Source organism: Uloborus diversus, chromosome 5, assembly GCF_026930045.1.
Source record: "Uloborus diversus isolate 005 chromosome 5, Udiv.v.3.1, whole genome shotgun sequence".
Classification (NCBI taxonomy): Eukaryota; Metazoa; Arthropoda; class Arachnida; order Araneae; family Uloboridae; genus Uloborus; species Uloborus diversus.
The window spans coordinates 16,578,010-16,604,799 of NC_072735.1; the positions used below are offsets into that span (position 1 = coordinate 16,578,010).

General features: G+C 33.9%; 1 protein-coding gene across 1 annotated transcript in view; it reads left to right on the plus strand.

Annotated features, from left to right (window-relative positions):
* Positions 1 to 25,622, plus strand: part of LOC129222283 (stathmin-1-A-like) — a 39,819-nt gene extending 14,197 nt beyond the window's left edge. Inside the window, exons 2-4 of the mRNA XM_054856769.1 lie at positions 13,572 to 13,747; positions 15,806 to 15,997; positions 22,252 to 25,622. Of these exons, the coding sequence (XP_054712744.1) occupies positions 13,572 to 13,747; positions 15,806 to 15,997; positions 22,252 to 22,338 (455 nt within the window). The 3' untranslated portion in view covers positions 22,339 to 25,622. The remainder of the gene's footprint in view (positions 1 to 13,571; positions 13,748 to 15,805; positions 15,998 to 22,251) is intronic.
* Positions 25,623 to 26,790: the final 1,168 nt, after the last annotated feature.

Below are 26,790 nucleotides of genomic sequence, written 5' to 3' on the forward strand. Positions count from 1 at the left end.
TTCTCTAAAAACAATATATTTCTTTCACGAAAAAGAATATATTTCTTTTTCGTGTAAAGATTTGGGTTAAAAATTTAACATTGAATATTGTGAAAACCCAATTTTGAACTTAGTTTAGGAAATACATTTCAAATGAGAACGTTTTGAATGTCAGAAAATTAAGAGAGCGAAAACTTATCGAAAAGGTTAAACAATTTTTTTTTTAACATTTCCAAAGCTACCAAAATTTTTTTGTATTTATTATTTCTTTTTGGGAGTAAGAAATCAGCGGTTAGATGAGCACTTAAATTCGACAAAGTGAATGACATCGTTGGCTAACGTGATATTCGTCATTGGACGAGCACTTGAATTTGACAATTTGAATGACATCTTTGGTATCGTGATATTTCATCATCCGATAAACAATTGAGACAGTGAGAAGCAAAGGGATGTAAGTGGACATTTTCAAGTTTTGAGTAAAATGCGTTTAAAGATAACATCCTAGGTAGGCTTTCATTGAATTTTTTTTCTAAATCATGCTGCATTGCAGCAACTACCAGGGCTACTAGTACCATCTCCTGCCCCAACACAGAGGAAAGTTTCACCTACCATGTGTACTGGTTATCTCCAAATTTTTAATTTTGCCACATACATCCCTTTGCTTCTCTGTGCCTCAATTGAATCTGAATAAATCATCTCGGCTTTAATAATATCATTAACCTTTTTTGAGGATATATGCACAATTAGCTGCAAGAAAACTTGCATTTTTCTTTGCTGTTAGAACAGGAGAAATCTGACGATTTATAACCGTACAAATTGCTGAGGAATTTTAGCGTCAAAACACCGTAAAATAACTGTTATCGCATATTTGCCAACCGAAATACGTTTGCATAAAAATATTTCGCGATTTTTAGATTGCAGTCGCATTCCAAACTTAATAAACACTCGCCGCCAATAAAATATGAGCACATCTCATTACGTCTTATCGGGTACCAGGCAGCGTTTTGAAAAGCACATTTAGTGAGACGACAAATGCTGGGATTGGACGATCTTTATCCCCAGGGCAATCAATTTCTACGAGTGCCTTAGGCGCAGAAAATCATTAATAACCTAGCAACTGATAGCTGCTATCGATTTCTTGACTTTTGACCCCCTGGGGAGCAGAGGTGGCAAACGATGAAGATGAAGACGACACGGAGAATCGATAAGTCTCAAGGAGAGCCAAGGAGAAGGGGGAATTAATTTCCCCGGAGGATTGGGATGAATGGCTCCGTTTCCTAAGCCTATCGGTAACTTTTAAGATATTTAAAACAACCGTGGAAAATAAATGTTGATAGAGTTGTTTCAAATCTCTCTCTTTGTAAACATCACTGAAAATTTTGGAGCCGTTAGTGTAGAATCTGTACATTAAAACTTGACGTTAAATTTGATGCTCTTGGAATTGATTGTAGTCACTTTGTTCAAGGTTATTGTTTCTTTTTAGAATCTTTAAATAAGGAGCATTTTAAGAATCTTTTGAGAATCAAGGGCGATTGATAAATGTATTCAAAGTAAAACAGTCAGACCAACGTAAATAAGTTGGATTTTTGTTATTTTATTGGAAATATATCAGAAAGATCTGATTTTATAAGTAACGATGAAAAAATGCAGCTTAGAACTGATATTTTAATTATTTCTAATTCCGAAATGTTTTTGTATGATAGTTGACATAATAATCATATTAATGAAAGTTTACGTGAAAAAAATATCTTGTTTTAAAAGACTTATTCTAGAGTCAAATGAACAGATGATCTCATTAAAAATCTTATCTCTTCACTATAACCGTATTAAATATTTTCTATGATGGATTTGAAATAACCTGATAGCTACTGAAACTTTAAATAAGTGAATCAGAGATTTTAAATAATATAATAAGAGAAAAATTAAATAACGAAATCCGAAAGCCATTTATTTCGGAAATAAAAATTTAACCGTCTAACAGTGAGAATTGAAAACCATGTGATTATAATATTACCGATTTTATTTTATTAGAAACAGTATCTAACGCCACTTGACTGTGGCACAAGTTTTCCGTTAGCAAATATTTTTGTCACATGTTCTTCTGTTGAGAAAAATAGTAAGCATTTAAGTTTTAAATTATGCGTAGTCTCAGCTTCGTATTCATTTCCTTAAATCAAATCTTGGGAAGGCGATACTATGCTACAGGAATAGAAATGAACTATAGTGACAGCTCATATACAGTGGCTCCCAAAAGTGTTCGTACACCTTGAAATTTTGAAGTAAAACCAAAATAACGCAAAACTGAATTCGAATATGAAGTCCAATTTTTTTTCACATCATTCCTATGTTATTCTGAATGAAACCCAGTAGTTTTTTCAAAATATTGCCACATTTTATTTTTGAAATTTGTCAAAAAACGAAGAGACAGAGAAAAGATACACCACAAAAGTCATCGTACACTGAAATATTTTCGAATAAATTCATAATTAACATTATCATATGTGGTTTTTTTATTATTTTTGCATTGTAATGATACTATAAAGTCATTTGCCTTTCATTTTTTGTGTATTTATTCCCTAATATTCTGCTTATTATTTTAAAATGGCAGGTATGCGTAGAAAACAACAAACACGATTCGAAATTTGATTTTTTCCCCTCACAGTAGCCGTAAATTGGTTTGAAATGTCTCTAAATTGGTTAATTTATACCGTTTTATAGTGAAATGCTTGATAAAATGCTTTAAAGACAAGAATCGGATCGAAAACAAGGTAAGACAAGGTCAACTGGCAAAGTTAACAAAGCGTGATCGGAGGTTTACAGCTAAAAAAAACATGAAAAATACACATTTCAGAACTGAAAAAGTTTCTGCAGAATTGAATGAAACATTTTACGTTTAATTTTTGCCTAAAATTATTCGCCAAGGTTTCTGATTAGCTGGATTACATGGGACCTCTTCCCGCAGAAATTTTCTTGTTCGTGCGAAAAACAGTAAGCTTGCGCTTTCCGTCGTAAAATCAATGATAAATAAGCTCAAAACGTTTTGGAACAACGTCTTACTTATAGATGAAAATAAATTCAACATTTTGGGTTAAATTGTTGTATAATTGTAAATGGAAGAAAAAAAAAAGAGTAATTGAATCTTAAGAACTTAGTTGGATCAGTTAATCAGGACGGTGAAGGTGTTCTTGTGTGAGGGTACATCTCAGCATCAGGAGTTGGAAATTTGGAATTTTTTGGTGAAATAATGAATTATGCTGTTCATTTAAATATTTTAAAAAACAATTTTTAATTATTAGCCCAAAATTTGGTAATCGGAAACAACTTTGTTTTTTATCAAGATAACGATAAGAAGCACACGTTCGCGTTTGTTGCCTCAAAATTTGTCCTTAAGCTTAGAAATATGTCCTCAGTCGCCAGATTTAAACTTAATAGAACATATTTGGAGACATCTGGTGGCTAGATTTTGAAAATACACCATTGAAACGAAAAGCGAATTAGAAACAGTAAGACTAGTAGTGCGACTGAACACTCACTCAGAAATTGCACAAAAAAAGAAAGAAAAAACAATGAAATCTATTCCCAGATGCTTAAAAGCAGTTGTTGCTACTGCATGGTATTCTACTAAATAATAACTTAGTAAAAAGTTAAATTATTTACTAATTTTTTGACATTTTTTTCAAAGTGTACGAAGACTTTTATGAGATAAAATTTCCGGCACTTTTTGGTTTTTGATTTTTAAAAAACTAAGTTTTAATGTTTTATTAAAAATTTTCATGTAGTTTTGTTAAAAATAGATCATAGATCTTATAATAAAATACCTATTCCGAAATATTAATTCTAACCAATGGATAGAGGCCTATTTCATTGAAAGTCGTAGGTGTACGAACACTTTTGGGAGCCACTGTAGTTCATCTTACTACTATTATATATGTGGAAGTTTGTCTGTATGAATGTTTGTTACTCTTTCACGCAAAAACTACTGAATGGATTTTGATGAAACTTTACAATAATATAGATTATGCATCAGAATAACACATAGGGTAGTTTTCACCCCGTTATGGTGGGCAAATACCCCCTAGGGGGGCTTTAAAACCCAATTTTCGTATAAATTCTCTAATATGAGAATGAAAAAATACTTGCACATATTAACATTATATGTCCATCGAAAGCTTTGATTTTTCTGTTGAAGATGGCACCGGTTCTAAATTTCTAAGTAGAATAAAAAACGAGTTATGACCTTTTTAGTTCCATGTCCGAAGGCTTTCCTCAACACAATATAGTATTTAAGGTATCATCTCAACTCCCTGCCGATAGCGACAATTGTTGTATTGTTGACTATTTTTGCTTTTCGTCCGACTGTTTAAGGCTTTTCTCAAGCTAAATTTTAAAGTAAGATTTTTTGCACAAGATATGCAAATAATACATGGATTTAGCTGATTATTTTCCAGTTTTACGCAACTTTGTGGCAATTAATGTTTTTTTTTTTAAATTTATATGAAATGAGAAGTTTTTTGTACTATTGTCCTCATTTAAATGGGAACTTAAAAAAAAAAAAACTGTTGTGCTTATTCTGATTTTAATGGTATTTTTACTTTGAACTTTTTTGGTATTTTAATCAGGACTGTTTACGCTGTTAAGAAACAGTCGATTTCCTTCACGTGGGGGATTTTAAAGGTTTGGTGTTCTCACTCTAAAGGAACATCATTAGAATCTGGATATGTAGTGACTATTGACCCTATTTTGGGACGATTTCTCCGGTAAGAAGCTATACAATAATTTAGATAGCAGGTGTAGCGCTGGACACCATTTGATGGAGATGGGGATTATAAGGGAAATGGTTGACTTTATTTAAGAATTGTTGACCTCACTCAAATTGGAATTTTTGAGAATTACCCCAGCTAACTTCTTTACAACTCCTGAACGTTTTCCTGATTTATGTTGTGTGATTTTTTGAGTATCTTTCCAGTTTCGCCGACATTTATTTACCCCCCCCCTAATTTTCAGTTTTCATCATATTTTTTGATATATTAAAGGGGGGAGGCCATTTTAAATGTCGGTGAAACTGGGGAGAAACCATTTTTAGTAACTATTTGACCTCTCCCTGTGTTGACCATTAACTTGAATAGATTGAAGAAAACTACATCAACGTGAGCGAAGCCGCGGGTAAAAGCTAGTCAAAAATAATAATTTACAAGGGTAATGAACGAAATTTTGTTGCTTACGAAATCACAAACGTATGCTTGATTCCTTAAGTAAAAGATTTTGCTCATTAGGGGAGAGTGTTGTACCTTGGGACACTTTTCATATTTTAATTTTTAACGTCAGTTATTTGAACAAAATTTAAGCTCTAAAGGTCACATTTTAATACTCCAACATATTTCTATGGAACATAGTTTTTAAAATTCAGACAGTTTGAAAATAAAATATTGCCAGCCATTTTATTTTCAAATGAAAATATTTATTTTTTTTTGAAAATAAAATATTGCCAGCCATTTTATTTTCAAATGAAAATATTTATTTTTTTTTCTTTTGAAAGTAAAAGTTCCAAGCTGTCCCAAGGTACAACATCATATTCTACCTTGGGACACATCCTGTTGTGCTATGGGAAAGTCTTCATGATTCAGGTTCAAGTATATGGCTATTTGCCATATACTTGCTGTTTGCCATAATCATCAATTTTACTCATTTGATACTGATTTTTACTATGGCACCATTTAGTGGTGAAGGTTACTATTAGAGATAACAAAAACATGGCTGCTAAAAGTAGATTCTTAGAAATTAACAGTGTCCCTAGGTACAAACGTCCCAAGGTCCAACACTCTCCCCTACCTTTTGAAATTATTCATTTTTAATGAAATACTAGAAAATCGGCCATCAAGGCATGACGGGTGAAAATTGCTTCTACATTTGAACGAAACAATTGACTGTTTGATGGTATTTTGATAGTTGAAATTTTAACCCTAACTCCAGTGGATTAACCCTAAACTCCAGTAGAAAGCGTTAATTGTGAACCACTTTTTCGTTTCTTCATTCTCATAAAACTAGTCCTACCAGTAAAACAGTTAAGTGACCGGACGCAGTTTAGCCTCGTCAAAATGAAGCATTTCCCTGCATATCAAACATTGCCAAAAAATATCATCATATTATAAGTAACTTTCTGAATTCTTGGTGCTTCAACAATGAAATAATGCCGTCACGCATACTATGGCGCGAGTTTTGTTGTTGGTAACGTCAGAGCATTACTCGATCCGTGATTTTGGCTACTATATAAATAAGGATATGAGCTGTCACGTGCGGGACAAAGTGACGGTGATTTAAGGAAATATTCGAAAAAGTAAAACATATTGCAATTTTGAGCGAAACAAGGCAGAAGTCTCGTTGGACAGTTGTAAGTAGGTGTGTATTTGTTTGTTCTTTCCACAGCCATTGGCAGATTCTACAGCGCCCTTTATAGTTTATTTAGTTTGCAGATTGCATTTCTAAGATTTTTCAAGGCTGAAGCGATACGCTTGTATTAAAAAGGAAAAAAGTGATTTTGGTTGAAGATTAGCGGCTGAAGGAATGCAATCTACAAATTTTAAATAAGCAAACTTCTGCTTGTGAAGCTGTAAAACATTATTATTCAAACGATTTTTTTTTTGAGCAATCACGATTGCTTATTGTTCTCATTTGACTGTTTTGATGTCCTATCATTTTATCTCAGCGCCACCCTCCGCAGCGTCACCGTCGACCGGGTCCTCACGATGCTGCTCCTCTAGCGAAAGCCGTCTCCAGGTTGCGTCCATGTCCTACACACACGCGCATACATACACAACTACACACGCACGCACACACACATACACATGCACACACATACACCTACACACATACACACACGCATACATACAGACACCTACACATACACACACAAAAACATACACACATACGTACACACAACTACTCACACATTCATGCATACATACAGACACCTACCCGTACACACACACAAACAACTACCCACACATTCATGCCTGCACACAGACACAAACACATGCCTACACACACATACCCCCCACTCACACATTCATACACACTTATGCCAGCACACAGACACAAACACACATGCCTACACACACACATACACATACCCTCTACACACAAACACACATACCCCCCACACACAAACACACACGCCTACATACACACTCGTGATTGCGAAAAACATAATTTGAATTCAAGATTTCAAAATGCAAATTAATTTTTTTTTTAAGCACACAATATTTCTTATTGTTCTCACTACGCGTTCCGATCTTTTTTCCTAATAGACACTGATAGTTTGCTACAGCCCAGTAATGCATCATGAAAAATATCGTCTGAGAGTTGAAAGTAATTTTATATATTACGAAAAATTAAATAAAATTATTCTATTGGCATTTTTCTTTATTTATTTTTGTAGATGGTAAATATTTTCTTACCTAATTGATTATTATCTTTTAATATTACAATTGTACACATTTTCATTGCATATATAATTTATATTTTGATATTTTTACATGTATTATGATTTAAATGTTTCAATATTACGATTTATCAGGACTTTTTTTCTATTAATTAGTATCAGTAATCAATCTAAAAAGATATTTTGAAATTTATACAACATTTTCAGAAATACGAAACAACCAACTATCAAACGTTAAGACCAGGAAAGAAAAAGAAGAGTATCAAAAAACTAAAAAACAATGTTTCAAAACCTGTCTGCAATCTTTGATTAAAAAAATTAATATTTTTTGTTACAAATTCAATTTTTTTTATTCCTTTCTTTCTTTGTTTTTCCTTTTCTTTTTTCTTTCTTTTTTGGGTGTGTCCATAAAATAAGAATTGAAGATACACTTCTTTTATTAATTTTCAGTATTTCATTGATCCCTTATTTGCTCATTTTAATAAACTTTTTTTTATTGATTTTCAGTATTTTATTGATTCCTTATTTGCTCATTTAAATCTTTATCACTCCTGTATTACAATTACTGAAGCAAAGCTGCAACTGCATACTACTATAAGCAATGAAAGGATGCATCCAATAAAATCAATCAAATGATCTCATGCCTAACGACAGCGAATCTATTTCTGGGTCTTATAAAAACTAGTAGTGTTCTTTTACTATTCCGTAACTATATTTCACCTTGAAAAGAATGATCATTTTGCTCCTGTGACTAATAATCGTAGATCTCTGTCTGTTTTGATTAACAACACTTGATTTAACCCAGTTTCCATGATTGACGTATATCACGACAGATTATTGTATTCCCCTGATTGTCTCATAGCTTATTCCATTGATTGAAGCAGTTGACTTTCAGGATTTTGTTTCACTTCACTTGAAATTTAAGGATAAACGTTTATTTTAACACACTTTCTTTAAAATTCTTTTCGCTTGTTATTAACTAAAAACTAAAATTGGTGCTGGTCATGTAACAACCCACAGTTTAGTAATATTATTGTTAAAAATATCGGATGCTCTAACTGAAAGTAATTTTATGACATAAAGAAAAAAAAAAATACTCTATTTCTACATTTTTTATTTATTGTCTGTCATAACTTCGCTTATTTTATTTCTTAACTCGCTGTTCCAGGATTGGCAAAGTTTTGGACACTACGGTAAAAACCCTGGTTTTTACCATCCTGTCCAAAACCCTTGTGTCCAAAACTGTCCGAAATATTCCAAAACTATATTTTTAGAAAAATTGTATTCTGTGAGAAAACATCAAAAACAGAATAAAATGTATCAAAGTAATGTTTTATATTGAACATTTATTCAACGGAGAACATTCAACTTATTTATGCAGCTGATTGTAATCTAGTCACATAGAAGTTGAATTCTTGATTAAAATTTCAATTTGTATGCATTAGTTTATTATTATTATTATTATTATTTTTTGATAATGGTAACCAAATTTCCCTATGTTTATGCATGTGTGCAAATGAAAGCAGGGTTGGCAAGGTTTTTACCATTCTGTTCAAAACCGTTGTGTCCGAAAGTGTTCAAAACTATTTTTTGAGAAACTATATTTTGTAGAAAACAATCAAAAACAGAACAAAATGTGTAAATTTTTTTTTGACTATTTAATATTTATTCAATGTGAACATTCAAGTATAAATATATATGTAACTTATTTATGCAGCGGATTTTAATCCAGTTACGTAGAAATTAAATTCTTCATTAAAAATTTCATTTTGTATGCAGAAGTGTTCAAAATATAGTGCAATGATTGACTTAAATCCAATAAATTACAATTGTTTGTAGTTACAGAATGTACTATATTAAAAATAAAAACTAAACTAGTATGTTGTGGCCATCACGAAACTTTCTTCTATATTTTTCTTTTTTTTTTTTTTTCTGATCCCTCCCCATGCTTGACGAGGAAGCAATATTCCCAACAAAAACAAAATGACACTTGCAAAAACTTGACGACTATCAAAATGTCTGAATTATTGCAAAAGCAAAGCAAAGAACGAAAATTGAAAGTTATTTTAAAAGCCTTGCTTGAATGAATTACAAATATTTTATTTGTTAACAAACATAAGATGGCAACAGTTCAAAATTTTAAATCATTGAGATAATAATTATTTCCTATCATTTCCATACAATTAAAATCACGAGAAATACGCAGACGACAATCTATTACGATTTATCTTTCTTATTGTTGCATTAATAAAAATATTTTTATTCGCAAAAAAAAAAAAAAAAAAAAAAAAATCAACACCTCTTGGAGCGATCGGCGTCAAAATAGAACCAAAGCCTGTTTACATATGGATTCACATATATTCCAAATTTCAACCAGAACGTAGTATTACTTCTTGAGATAGGGCACTCAAAATGGAAAAAAAGAACGGGTGATTGCGCTACCCCCCTTTTAGCTGTTGACACAAAAATAAAATCAGTTCTTATACCCACTAAGGGCTACTTGCCGATAAATTTTTCTTTCATTCCGTTCATTATTTCTTGAGATACAGCAGTCACAATTGACGACAAAAAACGTTCTACAGCTCAACCCCCGTTTGAGTTATTGACACCAAAATTGAATCAGCACCTGTTCCTGTTAATACCAACATATGGACCAAATTTTGTTTGATTCCGCCAGTTACTTCCTGAGGAATAGCAAGCACGCGTAACTCGAAAAACGTCCCATTGCTCCACCCCCCTTGGAGGAATTCGCGCCAAAAACTAATGGGCACAAGTTCACATAGGGGCACATATGTGTACTAAATTTCGTTCGATTTCATGCGGTAGTTTTTGTTGTAGAGCGGCCACAAAAAACTGGTCACACACAGACGTGACACACATACATACACACACACACACACACACACACACACATACATACATACACACACACACACAGACAGACAGACATTTTCCAAAAATGGTCGAAATGGACTCAGCACACCTCAAAACGTTCGAATCCGTCAAAATTCGAAATTCGAAAATTTGCACGAATCCAATACTTTCTTCTATATATTAGATATAGAAGAAAGTAAAAAAGAATAGCACAAGTTTTATAATATAAGTGTTTAATCATAAATTTCTTTTTCTGTAATCTATGATTTAAAAAACAATTTTCGTTCAAACATCATGTAAAACTTATTTTCAAAAAACCATTTAAAAAATAAAGCTTGTTTTTTGAACCTAAATGTTGCACATTTAATAACATTCCTTCGAGTTATAAATGAAATTGAAATTAGGTGCATTGGTAGTGTTATGAATTTCCTTTCATAACTCTACCAACTGTTACATGAGGAAGTTTTATGTAATAGTTATTGGCAATTTTGTTAATTAAAATATTTTTTGAATGAACATTTTGGAGAAAAATATTATCAAATACTCATTAATTAAACCTCATTAATATCTATATTTATGCATTACGAATATTGCAGTAAATATGAATTGATTAGATTACACTCCTATAGCTTTAGCACAGTTTTGGACAGTTTAAGACTGTTTCGGACAGTTTTAGACAGTCTTGGACGGTAAAAACCACCTGTCCTGTCCCAAACCAGTTTTGGACAGTCCAAAACCCAAACCTGAGCAGTTCAACAGCTTGAATACTCCCCTTTGCAGTGATTTAAGAAATTAGACAAAGAGGTAAAACATTTATATTCTGCGCGGATATTTTACTCTTTCAGCAGTCAGAGACTGCAGTGCCTCCTGTAGTTTATATGAATTGCTAACTATGTATTAACAACTTTAGTTGTTTAAATAAACTGTAGAAGGCGCTACAGTCTCTGACTAATGTTTTTTTTCGGTACAAGTGCGATGTTGGTAAAGCCTCTTTGAGCAACCATTAGCCAGAGACTACACAGCCTCCTGTAGTTCATTTTAAATTGTGAACTACTTTTTGTATTAACAACTTTTGTAATTCATATAAACTATAGGAGTCGCTGCAGCCTCTGGCTAACGAGTTTTGTTTAAAATTAAGGCATAAGTGCGATGTCAGTAAAGCCTCTTTGAGCAGCCATTAGCCAGAGACTGCAGCGCCTCCTACAGTTAATTTGAATTGCGAATTCTGTATTAACATTCGTAATTCAAATGTACTGTAGGAGTTTGGAGGTGCTACAGTCTCTCGCTATTGGTGGTTGAAGGAGGTAAACCAAAAGCGACCGACTTACTTAGGATATGATTTTGTCTAATGAGATATATGCTTCGTCTACGTGAAATTGAAATGTTTTGTCTCTTTGGCTAATTTCTTAAGTTGAAAAGGTGGCGTATTAAAGCTCTGGAATGCGAATGTAGTTTTGTCTTTTATGGTTGTAAAACGGGGAGAGGAAAAATTAATGAAGTTTAAGAAAGAAAAAAAAAATCCATGTTTGTAAATGGAAAACGTCTTCTCCATATTCATTGGAATTGAAGTATGATCACCATTTCCTAAATATATGTTTGAGTATCTCTTTCCACTACTACAAGTATTGGACGAAATTTCATGTTTGAAAATTCAAGTCAATAGGTATGAAAACGGCAAGGAGCCATAACTCTGACTCATTAGAAGCAAGCAAATAAACAGCTATTAGGAATACTAATAACCATTGTCAAAAGAGTGGTTAAGCGTCAGCCGCTTTCGCTCGAAGGCGCCAGTTCAAACCTGGCTCCAGTTGGTGGATTTTCAAGGTGCAAAAAATTAACAGCTTCCATGCCGTACGAATATGTGGCATGTAAAAGATCCCTTGATTATTCTTATGTCATGAAGTACTCTCTGCAAAATAAAATTCCTGGTGCAGTTCCGCATTCAAGAGATCCCAGGTGTTTTCATCTGTTGGGGAAACTGGGTACAGAATTGTCGTGCTTATGGGCTATCGTCCGATAGAGGTTCTACTTGAAAGAATGGATGCCGTTCTTTTCACTAGGTCTGAAAATGGTAAAATACCAATGCGTAGCGCAATTATAAGAAGAAGAAAAAAAAACATATCAATAATCAACAGGTAGGTAACAATTCGTAACTAGCAATGTTTATGTCAACATCTTTTGCATTTCAGCAATCATATGGGGGAAAATAAGTTTAATGTATCAGTCTGCAAAGTTATCCAGGTAGAATGAAATCATGTCGTGGACATTCGGTTTAATTTCCCACCCTAGCTAGAGATGGATATAATATGAGGTAGTAATTATGGAAGGGAAGACAGCGTAAGGGGTTTTCCGCAAATGATGTCACACTTTGAGGGGAGAGGGTTGTTCATGAAATTGGTGAGTTTGTGACAAGGGGGAGGGAGGGGAATGCAAGAATTGTGACATCACGCATTTTAATGAGAATGTGCTCATGATAAACAACGTGACAAGTGATGAGGGAAGAGAAGGGACTGGCCCGGCTCCTGGGTTAGGCGACCTAGGCGGCCACCTAGGGCGGCAAATTTTAGGGGCAGCAAATTTCGAAGTAGAACTTTTTTTTTTAAGTATCAATATATGTTTCAGCTTCATAAGTTTCACTGCTTTATTGCTAAAAACGAAAATATTTTAGAGTGTGTACATGTGCTTGGATAGGCAAAACATAGTTCAGAATTTGACAAGAATTCAATTTAATTTTAGATGTGGCAAATTGCGTGATTTAAAAGTATTTTGAAAATATTAATATCTATTTCAGTGTCATAAGATGCACTACTTTAGTGTTAAAAAAGGTAATTTAAAGTGTGTACCATAGTGTTTGGATATGCAAAACCCAGTCTTGAATTGAACGAGAAGCTCACTTTAATTTTAAGCACTTTACTTTTATTTTTATTTTATTAATGTAGTATTGTTTTATATTATTATTATTATTATTATTATTATTATTATCGAAGGGGGGCGGCACATGTCATTATCGTCATGGGCGGCATAAATGCTAGAGCCGGCCCCTGGGAGGGAGTTAAGTGAAGTATGACATCACACATGTTTAGTGAGAATATACTCATGATAAATAGCGTTACTTGTGACAATGGAAGTGGAAGTGGTTAAAGTGAAGTGTGACACTTTGTGACAAAGGATAGGAGGGGGGGGGGGGGGGTAAAAATATTGAAAAAAAAGTGTAACATCGCTTATGATCAACTCCTAAAAAGAAATTTGTCGGTGTACTTACTTTAGTTTTCTTTTCCAGCCGCTGAAACCGTTCGCGCCACGGAGACCGCTAAAGGGGGTATTAAGTACGAGCTGGTTCTGTCGGAGCCATCTGTGAATGATCCCCCGAAGAAAGATCAGATCACCTCACCACCGAAAACCATGTCTGTGGAAGAGATTGAGCAGAAGCTCAAAGCCGCCGAGGAAAGAAGGCTTGTAAGTACCCAAAGCTATCATAAGCTCCTTCAATTTGATTTAATGGCTCATAAAAGTATAGAGGGTGTGGTTGTCCAAAAAACCTGACATCTTCTAACCACAACTTTTTTAAAAAAAAATTATTTACAATATTTTTTTCTTTTTATGTAGTATGTGTGTGTGTGTGTGTGTGTGTTTTTGAGCAATCACGATTGCTTATTGTTCTTATTTGACTGTTTTGAATTCCTATCATTTTATTTTCCCGCCAGCACCCTCTGCAGCATCACCGTCGACCGGCTCCTCACGATGCTGCTCCTATAGCGAAAACCGTCTCCAGGTCTCCAGGTTGCGTCCATATCCTACACACACACACACACGCATACACACACACGCCTACACACATACACACTCATGCCTGCGCACAGACACAAACACACACTCCAACACACACACATACACACACTCATGCCTGCACACAGACACAAACACATATGCCTACATACTCACACACACACGAACGCCTACACACACCCGCGCGTTCACACACAGCACTGCATACACAACACGCACACACATGCATACATACATACACACACACACGCACCCTCACACATGCGCCTACACAAACACACACGCGCATTCATACACACACACACACTCGTGATTGCGAAAAACATAATTTGAATTCAAGATGCCAAAAATTCAAATTAATATAATTTTTTTTTTTTTTTTGAGGAGCTAAATAGAGAGAGAGAAAACAGGGTGAGTCGTAAAGACGCACGGTAGAAATGAAACTTAAATACTGCAGGGAAACAATTTAATCCTTCATCAATAACTTTTGAATAGCATATATTGTATCCATCATCCATTTATTTCTATAAAAATATATGTACATTTGTTTCACGGAGTCATATTCTTCGTTCTTAAGAGAAATTATCGTTTTCGTACACATAGAGGAAAAGATGTAAATACGGGCATAGGTGTAAATATGGGCACCCCTCCCCAGTGGCTAAGGGAGATACGGAAGACTGGAGAACCATTTATTGATATAAGATAGAAGAGTGCAGTTGGAAACATTCTACTCAGTAGTGTGAATGCAGCGTGAGTTTCTGTGCAAATTGGTTTTTTTTTGGACTGCTAATTTCATGTTCTTACATTGAGTTAAAAACAATTTCACGGTGCTATCTAGAAAGCGGAGATCTTAAGCTACTTTCAGAAGCACACCTTTAGTCACGCACGCTTTTACGTTTCGTGTGATAGTGGCCATTTGTCTTAGGTGTAGTTGGTGTAAATAAGGGCCCCCATTTAAAGAGTGCCAATAACTACATCATCTCTTTTTTTTAAACAACAAAGTGTCTGTTAAGGTGTTCTATATCAAAACTCCTATGTCTGTTATGATGAAGTAGCCTATTTTGCTTCTTGATTGTGATTTCTCATTAACTCTATGTTAATGAACAAAGAAGAAGCACCATAACCAAGATGTAAAACATGCTACCTCATTATAGCAAACATAAGAAGAAAGCGACGTTTAGCCCCAAGATGGCGGACGTGTCGCTACTTTATGAAAGATGGCTTCCCTTCCAAAAAGCAACATCAAAATCCCTCTTCTCCACATTCCACTTACGCTCTCAGCTCATCTGAGTGCAAGCAAGATGTAGTTAAACTTTTATTTATGTTTTTCATGTTCTGTACTGTGCTTATTGCTTTTCATAGGTTTAAATACGGAATCATGTGTCTGTAATGTTTTAATTCAATTTATATTATATGTGTAGGTAAGAAATGATTTGCCATTCGTACAAATCGCCGTTTGAACTGATTTCTAAACCAATTGTGTACGAATATGGAGGTTTCACTTTGCAGTGTTTTCAAATGTTTGCACTCGTGTGAATAATTCTAATAATTATTTTTTTCATTTATAGAAGTGTTATAACAGTTCTTGCACCATGTAACCTACCATGTAACCATGTAACCTACATAAATGTAGGTTACATCCTTGTTGCAGTATTGAGTGCATCGTTATACCACAATACTGTTGTTATAACTTTTCCCATTAATTGGCTCTTGTTCTTCATATTTTAGATGTTGGAAGCTGAGAGACTGAACCAAATAAACGAAAAGAAAAACAAACTTCAAGAAGCCAGCCAGAAGCGTCAAGAATTTAACAACAATTTTATCCAATCCACGAAGGAATCTCTGGAGCAAAAGATGGAGACTTTTGAAAATAACAGGGAAGCCAAACTTAAGGCTTTGCAAGAAAAGCTTAAGGAACATGTAAGAAAACCTACGTCTTCTTCTTTCAAATCACTCGCGCAGATTCAATGGGTTTAAAAAATTTTATTCGCGTTTCCAAAATTTTAAAAGTATTTTTTTCTGAAAGAGCATGCTTAAAAACATAGGATCTGACCATTTTTTAAATAATTTGTTTAAGTTTAATATTTTTAAAAAATTACTTAAATCGGTGCGCTTTCATTGTTTATGTTTCTGCCGATGACATCACAAATGATGAAATGCCATTCAGTGTTGCCAGCCATTCACAGAGCAAAATATTTAATTCGCATCTTTACTCTCGTGCATTGGCAACGATAGGGTTGATAAGCAAGCGTTGAGCGCAATTTTAATTCGCTGCTTGATTATCATAACGTAGAAACGTAGTAGAAAGATGCGCCAAAGTGCATCATTTGTGACGTCATCAAGACCACGCCTTGTTTGAAAAATCGGACATTTAAAAAAATTAATTGAAAAATAACTGTTGGGAAAATGAAAGTATTTTCTGGGTCCATGTTTTTTTTTTTTTGCTCATTCTATCAATTTCAGTGACTAAAAGTAGTACTTTTGACTGAAGGAAACCACCCGATTATACTGTCATATGTATTGATTTTTTTTTGGTTTAAATGTGGATTTAAGAACGAATGCATTATTTATAAAGCTTTAAAAATGTACATATTTTTTGGAAGCTTGATCTTAAGTCCTCCATTACGCTAGGGTGTAGCTACAATTTGGTTCCAAATACGAGTCATTCGTGTGAAATCAATACAAATTAAACTTAATTTCAATAACTCTCACCAATTAACCACAATTTTTTATTGGTTCTTTACTTGTTTGTGTAGAATTAAGTATCAATGGTTTGAACATAAGTTATTTGATATGGATTTAAAAATATTTTGATTCCTCATGGAGTTACATATTTTTATGGAGTAACGTATTTTTATTCATATTTCTAAGCGTCAACCAACAAATTAAATTTAAAACTACCGTTCTATTCCCAAAGAAAAAGATACAGTAACACAGAACAAACACAAAATGAAATAATGATTCTAAAACTGTTATTCTGTTTTCAATTTGAAGACAAAAGACTTTTTTTCTTTCCATCATTAATAGAAATGTAACATAGTGAACATTCAGTAACCCAAATTAACTATCAGAAATAAAGAATAAGACGCACCTTGTTTGTTGACCGTAAAATTTAATGTGGCTAACTAGGAACATAAGATGTACTTCTTAGTCTTCTTAAAAATATTACCAGGTTTAATGTAATAACTTCTTATTTATTTTATTTTCAGAATAGTTTTATGGACAATATAAACTATAAAAAATGTTTTTATGTGAAATTTAATATTCAACTTTTACTTTGTCTTGTTGCTGCATTTCATCAATTTTAAACCATTTTTTAAAACTAGGAGACCTAATATTCTTCTTCTTCCTATAAAGCAAAACATTTTAGAGTCTTTGCTGAAAAATGTGTACACTCAAACCTGTTTTTGTGCGGTAGATAAGGACCGCATAAAAAAAATTCATAAAAAATAGCTCAAAATTACACTATTAAGCACTCGTTTTAAAGATAGGTAAGTCAATTAAGTCCCAAGTTGTGTGACATTTTCAAAGACCGCACAAAAAAAAAAAAAAAAAAAAAAAAGACCGCACAAAAACAGGTCTGAGTGTAGTTTCTTGATTTTTGATTATACACATCAGCTAAAATACTAATATCAATAATCAATTATGTTTACTTCGATGCAAGAATTAAAGTTAAGAACAAAGATCAAAAGTAACGGAGAATGGTTGTACGATTTTTACGAGAATGACCTATACCCATCATACAGGGTCACAATAAATAACTTGAACACACATAATACATTATAATTTTAAGGCCAATGAAAATATTACGACCCAACTTCAAAGTACAGAGCTAGCCAAATTATTAGACTAATGAGTTTTTGTTTTGTTTTTTGTACACTATTTGTACTAAAAAACTATTTATTTTACTGTTAAAGTGCAGTACATACTGTACTCTGATTATTTACGTTATTTTATCATAATTTAATGTTTGCAGGTGGCAGCACTGTCTGCTTTGTTTATGTTCTTTGTTTATCTACCTACAAGGAACAAAACCTCAATCAGCTTAAACAGTTCACTAGTTCTTTTTATTACCGTGTCCTGTTATATTTAAAGTTAGTTTTAGGTCATTAGTGGGTATATGTATGTGAGTATATATCATTGAGTATAAACATTTTTTTTACATCCTTTTTTAAAAAAAGTTAAGAAATGGTGTAAACCTTGTGAAAAGTATGCCAAAAAGACTTAAAATGCTCATCAGGAACAAGGGAATGCATACTAAATATTAGATAATTATTTCACTGTTCGTTAATGTGTCTATAGTTATGTAATCAATAAAGAATTTGCTTTTAAAACAGTCTTAGTCCAATAATTTGGCCAGCACTGTAATATGAATGCATTATTTCATCTACTGTATTTACAAATTTTCTTTCCTTTAGCCTAAATACAGAGGTTTAAATGTGTCACAAAATTTTCGGCTATTTGCCGCAACTGACTTGATAATATTTTATCCCATTCCTTGCATAAGGATTTCTTTAGGAATGCCAAAGTTTTATGCGGCTCGGTTCAGCACACATCCTTGCTTCTAAGACCTTGCATTGTTGAACGGCATCAAGGACTCCAATCTAATGGTTTGGGGTGAGATTTGTCCCAGTGGGAAAATATCACTTGTTTTTGTTGAACAAGGGATTAAGTAAATTAACGTCCAATAGGGGGCAGGGCTATAGCAGGAATACATGAAATACACCGCCAGCTCAGTCATTTCCAGCCGAGGACTGCAATTTCGTGCTTATTAGTACTCATCAGCCCGGCATAGAAAAGTGACTGAACTGGAGATGGAAACCCTTTTAAGGAAGCCAAGAGTGCCAAACAGACTGGTAGCTAATATAGAATTAGCGCAGACTAGACGAGTGACCAAAGTTTTCCATCTCCAGCTCAGTCACTTTCCTATACCGGGCTGATGAGTGCTAATAAGCACAAAATTGCAGTTCTTTGTTGGAAATGACTGAGCTGGATGGTGTATGTCATGTAAGGGATTAAGATTTATCAAGAAACATATCACAAACGCATTTTGTGAAGACGTTGTGTTACCTTGGTCGCAAAAGTTTTTTGGAAACAAAATATGGACCTTCCAACAGGATTCCTCACACTTGCACACAGAGTAAAGGCACTCAAGATTGGTGCAAAACACATATCCTTGACTTCATTGGAGCTCAAGAATTGACCCTCTATTCTCCAGATTTGAACCTAGCTTATTCTGTTTACTTAATTTGAAGCTCTAGACATTTCGCTCATGTGCTGTTTACAATATTATGTATTAAGTTTCCTCAGAAATTAAGTTCGAATTAGAAAGAAAATAAATAAGCAACACCTTGACTACAAGAAATACACCGCCAGCTCAGTCATTTCCAACCGAGGACTGCAGTTTCGTGCTGATTAGCACTCATCAGCCCGGCATAGGAAAGTGACTGAGCTGGAGATGGAAAAAACCCCAGTTTGTTTGGCACTCTTGGCTTCCTTAGAGGTTTTTCCATCTCCAACTCAGTCACTTTCCTATGCCGGGCTAATGAGTGCTAATCAACACGAAGCTGCAGTTCTCGGCTGGAAATGCCTGAGCTGGCGGTGTATTTATTGTATTTCTGCCTTAGCCCTGGCTAATGGGCGGTAACTTACTGAACACCTTGACTCTCTAAATCTTGCTCAGTGATGTTTTGACTGTGCACTAGCCGCTCTTGTGGTTAGCTGATGTACCCACTGAAATGAGAAAAAAAAAAAACCTGTTATCTGTAACTGTTAACTTGTACAATATCCCTGTTCTTGTTTTATACATAAACTAGCCACCTTCAGCTGCTAGACCTTTCACCTTTTAGCACAATTCGCTTTTTAGGCCAATCAGCATCCTAGGTCAAGAACGTCGTCTGCTCAAATTCTCTATTAGAGTGAAAATTTTAACATGTTTCAACATTGTTGCATCGTCAGATACATTGTGTGAGTCACAATGTATATTTATTTCATTGCTAGAGAATCGTAACCAGGGGCGTAGCCAAGGGGTGGGTCCACAGAGTATGGACCCAGACATTAGTCAGAAAATTTTTAAATGAAAATGTTCATGATTTCATACGTAGATTTCCTATTCTTACACATAAGAAAACTCAAATTTGAGTGCTTTCAAGCTTCATTGGATCCTCTCCGAAATGAAATTCTGGCTACGCTAATGGTCTTAACATTTAGAATACAGTCAAAACGAGTTTCGGTATTTGCAACAATACATTAACGCAACAATCAATTTCGTCTCAATGGGGTGGTTTCCTTCAGTCAAAAGTACTAGTTTTAGTCACTGAAATTGATAGAATGAACAAAAAAAAAAAACATAGACCCAGAAAATACTTTCATTTTCCTAACAGTTATTTTTTAATAAATATTTCAAAATGTCTGATTTTGAAAACAAGGCGTGGTCTTTATGACGTCACAAATGATGCAATTTCGCGCATCTTTCTACCACGTTTCCACGTTATGATAATCAAGAAGCGAATTAAATATTACGCTCTACGCTTGCTATCAACCATATCGTTGCCAATACACGTGAGTAAAGATGTGAATTAAATATTTTGCTCTGTCAACACAGCTCGGCAACACAGAATGGCATTTCATCATTTGTGATGGTCACACGACAGAAGCGTAAATAATGAAAGCGCACAGATTTAAGTATTTTTTTTAAATATTAAATTTTAACAAATTATTTAAAAAATGGTCAAATCCTATGTTTTTAAGCATGCTCTTTCAGAATAAAATACTTTTAAAATTTTGGAAACGACCCCATTGGACAAAAAGTGCTAAAATCACATAAAATATAAAGTAACTTATTCAATGATTAATGAATCAAAACACGTGAACAACGTCAGCAAAACTATTTGTGCACTAAATTTTATGTATCTATAGGCCTTATCATTTTCCGTTGAAGAGCGCTTCACACACACACACATACACAAACATCTTATTTCATTATATGTTTAGAAGTTAACCTATAGTTTAGGCAAACCGAACGTGGTTGCGACTGTTGATTCGGATCTGGGTAGCTTTAACAATGCTGCCCATTTAGGTTTGCCCCATTTGTAGATGCAAAGGAATGTAAGTGTCAAAATTCAAAATTTGGAGTTAACAAGTAGTAGGCGAAGCTCTCATCTGCTTTTATTCAAGAGATGGTAACAACAGCCCTTAACAGATGCTGATACTCAACATGATTCAAAAAACTTTTCAATGTCAACCTACCTACAGTTGGGGCTAAGGCCACTATATAAGGGGAGCTGACTTATCCAACATTTTGGTTCCAAAATTGCAGTGGCACAAAATTAGTTTTTGTAAAAAAAGCCTCGTTGCAGAAAACTGGTGCCCACGCTTCAGTTAATTGCCTGATTGATGTTTGATTATTTTATTCTGTAAATGAAAAAGATTTAATTAATACTAGTTAAAAACAAATTAGGTGAGAAAATGACGTTCATTACAGTAAAAATTTTCCGATACCTTTTTGTTGGATTTTGTGAACGAAGTTAACTTTTTAGATTTACCTTAAGTGACATTTTACTCAACTTAACATGAATTGTTTTACGACATAGCAGCCAGAAAATATTATAACGTATTTATAAATACTAGAAACATGGTTGGATCCAGCGCTGTCTTGGAACCAAAATGTCGGATAGGTCGGCCTGTCCTTTTATAGGGGTTCTAGTTGGGGCAAACCTAACGTTGCCTCGTCGCAATGCTGTGATTAGGATCTGCGTAGCCTTCACAATGTTGCCAGGTTAGGTTTGACCCAACTTTGAACTTAGCATTTGCTTTTCTTGACACTTTAATATGTGAGAAGCAAAGGGATGTAAGTGGACATTTTCAAGTTTGGAGTAAAACGCGTTTAAAGAGAACATCTTAGGTTGGCTTTCACTGAATTTGTTTTCTAAATCATACTGTACAGCAGCAACTACCAGGATTACTAGTACCATCTCTTGCCCCAAGACAGAGGAGAGGTTCACCTACCATGTGTACTGATTATCTCCAAATTTTTAATTTTGCCACTTACATCCCTTTGCTTCTCACTGCCTCATATGTTCACATACATCCTTTTACTTTTCAATGCCTCAAATGTTTTGATAATTTTAATGTTACTTTTGAAATATTATGTTCTACTTTTCGTTTTGAAATAGGAACGACATATCGAAGAAGTAAGACAAAGCAAGAACCTGAACCCACCTGAAGCGAACGAGGAGTGTCCAGTGGCATCATCTGGGTAGACCAACCACCCCACCCAGACAAAAGTCGCCAAGCACTGTTTTCCGCCAAACTCCTTTCTGTCGCTTCATATCAATGAATAGTTGATCTCAATACGAACTACAGCCAACATTATTTTTTTCTTTTTGGTTGAAAGCAATAGTAGGACCAAACTGAGATCATGCTTCCGCCAAAACAGTGTCTTCGCTACCTGTATTGTTGGTTCCATGCTTGAATTCAAGTCGAGAATGTAATTTATCCGACATTATCACCGTTTTTGTAAGCCGTTGTTCTTTTTGTAGCTCTATTTGCACGCTTTTTAAAAGATTTAAAAAGCCTGATGGGTATTTATATTTAGTGAGATCATATACTTTAGAGATTATTTTAGGTAAACTATCTATTTTAAAGTTGTTATTTCGTTGAGAAAAGTGCTCTTAATGAAGGGAAATGAACCGCACCGTATACTAAATGAAAAGTCGTTTTCTTACGATTTGAAGGTTCAGGATCAAGATTTTGTATTGTGATCGTACGTGATATTGACACCGTAAGATTATTAGGTGATTAGGAAAATTACTATTGGATATATTTATTTCAGTGCTTTTTATTGCATGCATGAAATGTAAGAATAACTGCTGATAGGAAAAAAAAGTATTAAACTTCGTACCAGAAATTTGCGTGATAGCGCTTGGAGTCTTTTTATGAAAACGTTAGGCAAAATGTAATTGATACTCGACTAGAATGTAATAATAGGTAACAGGTTTTAAGCACAAACACTCCTGCCATAGTGATTTTATGTCAAAAAATTCTTAAAATGTCCATTTAAATATTTTATGTAACTACCAGCTTACTGCAATCAAAGCAATAGTACAAATGCATTGCAGAAATGAGAAAATTTCTTGAGTAAATTCAATTTGAAAATATTTGCTAAGCATATTCTTCTAAAAATTTACCTAATCCCTGAAAAAAACTTACTCCATTTTGCTGGTAATTACATTGACAGTTATTCTATTGAATGCTATAAAAACACTTCTGGTCAATGTATATGATGTCAGTAATTCTTAGTTCTATGATTAATTAATGAACGGGAATAAATTATTCTTTCAAAAAACAAACATCACACTAGAAAACAACTCTTTTAAATTTCTTCTTGCCACATTGGATTTAACTAAAGAACACATAAATAATATAAGGTTTTATCAAAAGCTTAACAAAGGTCATTAAAAACGTTTTCATTAGATAGCGTGGTTTGTTTTCTGCATAAATAATGTTTACGTTAGCTATAACCTCAAAAGTTTAAATAATGAGCATTAAAAATTGGCATCCACAGGTATGGACTGGACATGAAGGTTCCATACCTGGTCATACAAACTTCAGCATTTTTTAAGTTTATTGATTGTTAAAAATATTGAGTAATTAATAGATATGAAGAACACTGGGGTAATGGACATGTAATAGCCATTTCGTTACATGCACGGATGAACTAGTTAGAATGAAAACTGGTTTACAAATGAAATTTTTAATAAATGGGTGTTGGAATCATTGAGCTGAAACTGATTATTTAAAATGGAGTGATTTGAGACTGAAAAACAATTGTTCCAGACACCATCAGAAACAGATTATCACAGACTGCTTATTTTAGATTACTACTAGCTAAAAAAAACATAATATTGTGAAATTAATGTTACTAAAGTGTGATATTTACATTGTTAATATTACGTCAGATTTGGAAAACATATATTTTGTTACATTACTTCAATTAATACTGCTGTATTCAACTGCATTAGCAGCTGTTTAACTTAAGGCTACTAAGACACAAAAATACACATGTACGCACGTATATGTAATAATCTATTCGATAATCTCTAATATGATGCAAAAATAATCCTGTCGGAGTAAAAGTTCAACTTTAACTTAAAATCAACGAAAGATAAATAACACGTATTTATGTTGTAATTCTTTTTTTATTTTCACTTTGAAATGAAGAGTTTAGAGGATAAATTTTATTGAACGGAAACAATTCATTAGCAATTATATATTTTTGATAATGAATAAAGGCTATACGACTGCTGCAATAATCGCAACTTTCCATGCTGGACAGCTTGGAATGGAAAAGATGGCGAGTTCGGGTTTTTAAAAGTATACTATTGGTCTGTAACCTTTATAATTCTGCTCAATAAGTGCCCATTCCTTCATTTCTTATTGAGTATTCTTTCGTGTTTTCTTGTTTGTCAGCTATATAAATACTGTAATTGTCCTTGTTTGGTTTTGTAGAAGTGTTTTGGCTGGAACTACGGTTTGTATAGCTCAATGAGGAACAAAACAGTATGATGTTGTAGCGTGCCACTTAATGTTGTACCCCACCTAAATAAGTGTTACTTTTATACTTAAATACACTTAAAAATATCGAAACCCTACGGTGTTTTTTTATGTATAATTATTAGTTAAAAACTAACACTTGCACCATTTTTTCTTATGAGACTGATGATAAAGTACGTTGCAAACGATTACAATCTAAAAATAAAAATTTTGTTTTTGGGAAAAATAAATTGCTGACGCTCAGTCATACTTTTTTTAACATTTACTAAATTCAAACAGTCAACATAAATGAACTTTCTAACTTTAATTTTTTGGGGATCTCAAATGTTGCAGGTTTCCTAGAATACTGTTTTTTGAAAAATCAAATGGAAGCTACTAAAGATAAATGCATTATCAAAACGCTTCTGACTTTTATTTACAGGTTTTAAATTGAATCTTGAGCTAAATCGTTTTCACCAAAAAACTATTTTACATTAACAAATTTGCTTTTAACAAATAATAATTAGTATTTGTTAAAAGTAAATTTGCTATGTAATTTAGATAAAGGAATGACTTTAACCATCGTTCACTATAAAAATTAAACTTTTGTTTTGTCAAAACTACAAAGTTTTGTTTTAAATCAAAGTGGTAAATACTTAAATACACTTCATTCAAGTACTTAAATATTGGTGAACGATCCTTTGAACTACCTGTTTGATCGCTTTGTAACTTTATTATTTCATTTTATTACATTTATGTTATTGTTATTCGTTACTTCATTAGAAATGTCCTTTATTTTCCCAAGAAAATAATATGAAAAGGAACCTGCAACAAAACAGTTACTGCCTGATATCTTTGTATCAAAATTAGCAAGCTCTATATGGATATTTCTTATGTGTCTTGCTTTTGTGCTGCAATTATTTCCCGACATCAATACATGAAAGCTCTCTGTGGCTAAATATGATAATAATTTTTAGATGATGTAATCTTGAATAAACCATATTCACTTGAATTGTTTCCTTTATTTTTAGAGTCATCAGTCATTCATTAAGAGAGTGGTAAAAAAATCAATAAACATATACAGGGTGGTTATAATTAAAGTTACCCTGTTTAGACCCCTCTAGTGACCGTTCTACACATCGGATTTCGATGAAACTTGGAATATATATTATATAGACCATGGGGAGCAAGATTATACAATAAAAAAATAAATAAATAAATAATTTGTATTTTGACCTCTTGAATTCAAATTATGCTTTTCGCAATCACGAGTGTGTGTATGTAGGCGTGTATGTTTGTGTGTGGGGGTACGTGTTTATGTGTAGGGGTTATGTGTATGTGTGTGTAGGCATGTGTGTTTGTGTCTGTGTGCTGGCATAAGTGTGTGGCTAGTTGTGTGTATCAATGTGTGTGTGGGGGGGGGAGTATATGTATGTGCGTGTAGGCATATGTGATTGTGTCTGTGTGCAGACATGAATGTGTGAGTAGTTGTGTGTATGTGTGTGCATGTTTTTGTGTGTGTATGTGTGGGTGTCTGTATGTATGCGTGTGTGTATGTGTTTGTGAATGTGTGTAGGCGTATGTGTGTGTGCGTGTTTGTGTGTGTGTGCGTGATTGTGTGTGTGTGTAGTTGTGTATATATGCGCGTGTGTGTAGGACATGGATGCAACCTGGAGACGGCTTTCGCTATAGGAGCAGCATCGTGAGGAGCCCGTCGACGGTGATGATGTGGAGGGTGGCGGTGGGAAAAATCAAAAGACGCCAAAAACAGTCAAATGATAACAATAAGCAATCGTGATTGCTCAAAAATAGTTCAAAAATCTACCACCAGGGTAGAAAAGGACCTATGTATCAAATAAAACGGAGACTGTGTCACAAAATCGATTTTATTTACAGGATTGGGTCAATGTGCATTCAATCTGCGTCAATCACGTGCTCAAAACGTGCTATAGCGTGAGCCATAGTTGCACGAAGGGTTGCCCAATCAATAGCATGAACGTGGCTCCTTGCTATCCTTTAATTCAGGCACCGTCCGTATGCTTCCACCATAGATCCGATCTTTTTGAAGGATTGCCTTGACATGGGCCCTTTCCGTATGCCTTTCAACCTTCGATATTCACGCAGTGCGGCAGTAAGATTACTATCCTTCTGAGAGAAGACCTTGATCAGTAAGGCTCGCT